Here is a 7,603-nt window from a genome sequence, read left to right on the forward strand (position 1 = left end):
TACTACCTATATTAGAGTTAGTTGATATGTTTTAATTCCGAAATATAAATAATTGGCTCACATAAAAAATAAATTTGTTTAATTCTTTAAATAGACAAGGGCAGAAGAGTTTATACATTCATTGTAATTGTATACTTATGGAATTAAGGGCAACAAGAATTTTCTGGCATCATAGTTCATGCAATTTTTGTGGAAGCATACAGGTATGAGCCCACAACATCTTTACTTGTGGCCACACTAACTAATGGCCAGACCAATAAACAGTAATTAAAATAACAAAAGACAAATAAAATAGAAGTAAATACAAAAAGAAAGAATGATAATCCAGCATTGTTTTAAAGGGATATGTCTTTCTGAAATGTAAAGTATTTCATCTTAAAAAAAAAAAAAAAAAGTACCACTCAAGCAAAATTCTTTTTCTCATCTCTAAAAATAAAAAAAAATTAACACTGTATCAGTGAATGAAACAAGTAATCACTGTACACCTATTGTGATATGTTACTGAGAACTCAGTTTAAGATAAATTCTTTAGATTCTAATTTCTTTCTATATTCTAATAAGAAAGTGAAATTTTCCTATCAGAATGGAAAAAAAAATAATAATAAATAAATAACATTAAAACATTAATTTGCCAAGTTAAAGCATAATCAGCATACATAGGCCTCTGTAGCCAAGTGGGCAGAGCGGGAGTACAGTAGCACACGCCCTTTGAGTAGACCAGGTTTCAAGCCACTGACCGCTAAATATGGTCGATTTGCCAACCTGCACTGGACCAGTGTGGTAGATTATGGTCATTTCCCTCAGCATCAATTGTTGAGGAGGCTTCTATCCTGCAGAGCATTGATAATGGCTGCAGTTTACCTTTACCACCATACATCATTATACAGATTCAAGAATTATATCTGAATTTTTAAACTTTCATAAAGCTGCTGCTACAATGTTTATGTGGTTTAAAACTATTGAATTTGAAATTTACTCAGTTCATTTAACAGTTAGAATCTATCAAAAGGGTAGTTCACTTCAATATACTCTTAGTTCAGTGTAAAGCTTCCAAAGTAAAAGAGAAAACAGAATGTTAGGCCATTATCAGGGTCTAATATATTGAAATTATAAACGGCATCAAACAATAAAAAAAAAAAAAAAAAAAAAATCAGCAGACAAGGAAAACTGGAAATCAATTACCAGAAAATTGTATTAACCTTAAGGATCAACTTAAAATGTCAGAATATTCTATTTCTAGCCAGAAATACATTACAGAAATTTTTTTTGCAGAACAAAGAGAAAAATTGTTTTATGTATAATTCTACTATCATTTCAAATGAACATAATCAAGTAACTAATCTACTTTTTATGTTAATTTATAGTTATTTTAGCATTCTAGTTTTACAAGTTTCTTGGAGATTTTAAGATAATTTACTAAAATATTGATTCTGTATTACTAATAACATTAAGGAAAGGTGAGGGAAGAAGGTACTCAACAAAAAATAATAACTATAATAAAAATAAAATAAACAGGAGAAAAGTAAGAGAAAAAGTTACAGGCAACAAATTATTTCATAAGCACACTTACGAGGTGTGTCAATAATGTTCCTGAACTGGTGCAATGAAAAGAACACAAAATGAAGGCACTCAGAAATGGTTTTATTTTTATTCAAAGTAATAACCACCTGATTAAATGCACTATTAAACTCATCATTCTAAGTTTCTGAAAAGAGTCAGCAACACATCCAAGGATATGATGTTCGGTTCAGCAGTTACATTTTTCTTATGTCCTCAACATCCTGAAATTTCTTTCCTTTGAAGGCAGTATTCACCCTGGGAAAGAGTAAGAAGTCTGCTGATGTTAGATCGGGAGAGTAGAGTGGATGGTTGATCTATACAATGCCATGTTTCATTGAATTCATAAAAAGTGCAGAAAGCACCTGTATGTACACACCATTGACTCTCTCCCCTTCAGGTACAAATTCCTTATGAATTACACCATTTGTTGGAAAAAATTATCAGTATACTCTTGATCCTGGACTTCTATAAACAAAATTTTTTGGGCCATGGTGTTGATTTTGAAGTCCACTGCATGCTTTGACGCTTAGTCTTTGGGTCGTACTGAAACACCCAATGCTCATCTCCAGTGACAATATAGTCGAGGAAATTAGGATTATCTCGACAAGTCTAGATGAAATATTCACATGATGGCATTCTTTGTTGCTTCTGCTCATCTGAGCAGCAAAAATTTTGCACAGACCTTCTTCCTTTTCCTTAAATCATTATGCAAAATTTGACAACTCATTTATTCATATCCAAATCATCAGCCATCATTCTGAGGCTAAAACAACAATCTCTTGCCATCACTTCCTGAACATTTCCAACTCTGTCCTCATTTTGAGAGGATGATGGACACTCAATTGCAGATTTTATCAGTTTATAGCAAAATCTGATATTTGTTCATTGCTCCATTGCAAAATCGTGACAAAGAATATTAATGCTACTAACAGAACTGGTTGTTACTTGCAACCTGTCAGCCTATAGTACAATCTCTGTACCACATCTGTTGGAGGAAGTTTGAACTACAACATACCACTTCCATTTACTGTGTTTCCAAACTCATTGAACATGACTGCAACAGCACCAATCGGCGCCTCCTTAGCTAGGTGGGAGGGAGCAGTAATGCTTCTTGTAGCGTAGCACACGCTTCTTGATTAGACTGGGCTTCAAGCCCATCACCACCAAATACGGAGGATGCGGAAAGGTCAGGGAATGATCACCGCATATCTCCGGAGCAATATGGCCTTAGTTGCTGATGCTCCTAAAAACCAAATAACAACATAACAGCACCAATCTGGGAATTTTATTGCCACACCCTGTATTTATTGTGAAGAGCCTATTATTCCATCACAAAGTTTGTCATACACATCATAATATCAGAAACCATAATAGTTTAAAAGTCATATTGAAACATCTGACAAAACTTAGAATGTAAATAATTAGCTGCTTATCTGTCTGTTTTTATATGGCATCAATTTTAATTTATACTGGTCAGTTCTCCTTTCTCTTTTACGCTGAATTTGAATTCTGAAGTAGTACGATAAAATCACCTTTTTCTTATTTTTCCCTCTGAATAATACTGAAGCATTAGATCTCTTGCTGATTTAGATTTTCTATTTTATGGAACTGTTCCAGCAAAGTACTATCAGGGACAGCAATATAAAAAATACCACACAGGTTTCATACCATGATTTCTGCACAATTTATCAACTTAACAAGCAGGTATACTACTGCCAGATGACAATGAAACCTGTTTTTATGGTCCAAATATGATATTTGCACTCTAAACATATGCTATTCCAAGTGAGATTTATTTACATTGTGCATACAAAGTACTGTTTTTCCACATTAAAAAATTATTACATGACAAAACATGACCAAGTGAATCTTTGATAAGTAATATAAATCGAATGTTTCTCTATAAAAATTATGACATTTGCAGAGTGGCCAAAAAGTTGTTCAGTGAATCCTTCATTCTTTTAAAAGTGAATACTGCACAATTATGAATAAACAAAATGAATCTGTAATATCCGAATCCATACCTGTTAACCAGAACATTTAAAAATAAATTCTGTACATGCTCTGTCATTCTCTTTTTCACTCTCTGCATAAATAATTCCATGTCACATCTACTGTGATACATTTTTTTGACAACCTTAAGGATCACTTGAATGAAATTGATCATTATGTGATCCTCATATTGATTATTCAGTTTGTATACAAATCAGGTGCACACCTTCAAATAAGTGTGCTGATAAAGATAAGGAAGTCAAAAAAATGGTGGCAACATTTAGCGTTCACATCAACCCATAACATGATATGTGAAGTATGAAGTGACAGTGGATGGTCATTCATATTTCACCACGTTTTAATTAAACAACAAAAATTGCATACATACCATTGGGGTGATGCGACTGCTGATTTGTACGGTTTTTAAAGGGCTGGAGGGCGGCTCAGAAATTTTAACGAGTGGCGGGGATTTGTAGTTATTTTCTGGGCCAACCTTGTAATCTGTTGCGTTATTAAACAGGCAGAGAAGTACTGAGTTTAACTAGTGCAGCAATTAATGGATGGTTTGCTTTGATTCTGAATTATATACCTCCACTACTAATATAGGTATATAAAATAGGTTTCAATTAGCAAATATCTAATAGACGTTTGAATTGATAATACTAGAGTACAAGTTTCAATTAAAACAAACAAAAATCGTTCAAGTAGCACATCATAGAGAATAAATGTAAACCCAATAAACACCAACTTACCCTCTTCCAACGCCAGCAACGTAACCAAGAGGTGCTGGAACTCCAATAAAATGTTTCTTTTTTCTGCTCACAAGAGCATTAGGTGCAACAGTTGCCATGGCGCTATTAAGAAAAAGATTAATTTTAGAGAGAAAAATTCAATACCAAAGTATTTCTTCAGATCTCAAGTATTACTAGAAATTGTAAACACTGTAAATAACAACGATCGTATGGACAACCACATTCACTCAGATACAGAGCTGACCTCCCATCTATCGGTAAAAACTGTAAACCTAGTTAAAAAAAAAAAAAAAAAAAAAAATTTTAAAGTATTATATATATATATAATACTTTAAAAAATATTTTAATATAGTTTGTATTTTTATATATATATTAAAAATATATATATATATATATATGCAGTACATATATAATTTTTTTTTGTGATGGATTGGATGTGAAAATTACAGAGTACCAGAAACTAGAAGGGTGAGGACAGTAGAAAAAGAAGTGTATTAGATATGTGAAAGGTGAAAAAATGTTATCCTAAAAGTTATGATGAATTAAGAAAATTATGCGCTGAATTACACAGCCAATAGACGGTGAGTGAACTGTAAAGTAAAATTAGTACAGTAAAATACAAATAAAACAAAAATAAAAATAAAAGTCGTACAGCTGTCATTCGATGTGGGAAGAACATATTTGGATAATGGTGGAATATAGGTAAAGCAAATGTGCAGAATCTGATATCGGTTGAAGCAAATATTGATACGTGATCCGGTAATTTCATCAGGGGACTACACCTCACCATATGTCAGGAACTGCGTTTCTATACTTGTCCATGGTAGTAGAAGAAAGGTGAAAGGCCAAAAAGCAACAAAAATGTAATTAGCACTTTCTAATACGGTATGGACAAGGTAGTCCCAACGCAGTGTCATTTATTAAGGTAAAAATAAGGATCAAGTTAAAATAAGATATGGTTAATATAAATATGTAGAGTTTTGTGTAGGATTTAAAAGTTGTAATTTTGTGGAGAGTGGAATATGGTGAGGTATTAAATTGAGGATAGGGGAGGGGAAAAGGAGTATTTAAATAAATAAAGACGAAAAATGAAACGTTCGTATCATCCTCGTATACTCTAATAGTTTTATGAACGGGAAGAATGGTAGAAATAGAAAGCAGAAAGATAAAAAGCAAAGAAAAAGTTATTAATTAACGGTAAGCTAGCTGGGGTTGTGAAATCACAAGTAAACCATGCGTTTCCTTGTGGGTTACTTGAGGTTGCTGCGGCTATAGATGAAAATATTTCTAACCACATTGTGTTAAGAAGACTCAATTCAAGTGAACTTTATGCAAGCTATTTCATCAACTGAAAACCTTTTTTCATCCAATGTAGCATTTAATATCCACTGGTGTTCAAAGAAAGTGCATCACCCCCTTAAAATTGTACTTGTCGTCCGAATAACGTAAGCATATAGCAATATTTCTTACAGATTGCATCAGATAAGATTGACACGCGTAGCTGATTACGTAATATTGCATCAGCTGTTACATTCAGATTTATAAGAACGCTCTGCAACAGTTGGTCATTCCTTGCTTGTTCCAAGATGGCGAGTTACGTGTAGTTGACGCCACGAAGAAAGAGTGCTATTCTTGCTTTACGTGAGGAAGGATGTTCTTTCCATCATATTGCTTATAGAGTGTCTTGTCATCAGTCGACAGTGAGTAGATTTCTTTCCAAACTCAAGAATGCTGGTTCTGCTGATAGGAAAAAAGAGCCAGACGCAAACATGTCTCTGAGTCAAAATAGGACCGCGTTTTGAAGTGTTTATGCCTTAAAAACCATAAAGCTCCTGAAACATATAGGAGCGGTAGCAAGTGCAGTAACAGTCAGATGATGCCTGTTCAAAAATGGACTTGTACCCCTTCGTCCTAAAGCCCCTCCTCACACAAAAAATGAAAAAGGCCCGATTAATTTGGTGAAAGGAGCATGTCAAATGGACCCCCGAGCAGTGGAAGTCAGTTATTTTCTCGGATGAGAAGAAATTTAACCTGCATGGCAGACAAACGATTCGCCGTAGACGTGGGGAAGAATACCATCCAGACTGTATGGTGTCTACAGAGTGTAGAGTGTGTTTAGTGTCAAACGGCACCAGGGGTTTCTCACATCTCCGCGTAGTATACATTGTGGGTGTGAAACAGAACACTGTCAATGCCAGAGGTTTAAAGTTATATGGATTTTGTATAAGTGTAGTGTCGTGTACAATTGTTCCTCTGGTCATTTAGCCGCTGGGCCCCTAATGGGTCTCAACGTTGTTCACACTCCGCCCCATGGAGGCAGACCAGGTACACTAGTATTAAAGTTATTTCCTCTGGCAGAATCTGCCACCTAATTTCCTGAGATTTCAGTGGCTAGGACCTAGGGAAAAAAAAACACGCTACAAATAGGGGTCAGCCAAAAGGAGTACTGGTTATGGGATTTGATGTTGTTATTAAGTTTTTGGGTGTAGGGCTCAAGCAATTTAGAGATGGTTTGGACGCTGGTTATAAGTTAGAGAAGGGAAGGGAGATTGAAGACTGGGGGAAAAAGACAGAGAAAAGCGGACCAGAGAGAAATTGACCCCAAAACAGTGGAGCAGGCCCAAACCCCACCAGAGGGAAAAGAGAGGCGGCAAGGGGGAAGAAGACCGGGGGTAACCTCCCCTTCGCCTGGGTGGTGGAGGAAAAGGACCACGCAAGGGAGCGTGGCAAAGAAAGCTTAATGGCAGCAATTGAGCTGCGCTGGTGGAGTGTCATATCTGAGACGAAGGTCCCATCCTGTTTTCTTTTTCAGAGTCCCTCGAGCCTGATTGTGCTCACTTTTGGGACTCTACGCCATGCGTCCCGCCGATGTATACTTGTCACTACGAGTTTGGAGCTTTCAGGTCTGGTCGTTAGGTGTGTGGTTATCACTGGACTGTGTCACTAGTAGGGGTCTCTCCTCGGATTTTTCCCGTTTGTAAAGTCAAAATTATAGATGTGTGTTCACTGAAGTCTGACTTGGGGGCAGTTTCAGGGCTCCCGTCCATATAGTCACTGGGTCAGCAGAGCTGCATAATATCATAGTTTGTGAAGAGTCCAAAACAGTGTTGTCATTCATGGGACAGAGATCTCCTCCAAATATCAATGGTAATCAAGTTGACAGTCCTGCTTGAATTTGGGCAAGACGAGTTAGTCAAGTGTACGTTCGTTCCAGTGGTAGGGATCTTCTTCTGAAGAGCTCCTGGCAGTATTGCGAGAAAGCCTTGTACTCTCTGTCGCTGTCCAACAAGTAATGCTCC

The 7,603-nt window shown here is 36.0% G+C and overlaps 1 protein-coding gene across 1 annotated transcript in view; it reads right to left on the minus strand.

The window, feature by feature from the left end:
- Positions 1 to 4,504, minus strand: part of Prp6 (pre-mRNA processing factor 6) — an 87,618-nt gene extending 83,114 nt beyond the window's left edge. Inside the window, exon 1 of the mRNA XM_090388869.1 lies at positions 4,305 to 4,504. Coding sequence (XP_090244995.1) covers positions 4,305 to 4,402 — 98 coding nt within the window. The 5' untranslated portion in view covers positions 4,403 to 4,504. The remainder of the gene's footprint in view (positions 1 to 4,304) is intronic.
- Positions 4,505 to 7,603: the final 3,099 nt, after the last annotated feature.

The sequence above is a fragment of the Mastigoproctus giganteus genome, chromosome 14, assembly GCF_048544385.1.
Source record: "Mastigoproctus giganteus isolate SK-2022 chromosome 14, ASM4854438v1, whole genome shotgun sequence".
Taxonomy (NCBI): Eukaryota; Metazoa; Arthropoda; class Arachnida; order Uropygi; family Thelyphonidae; genus Mastigoproctus; species Mastigoproctus giganteus.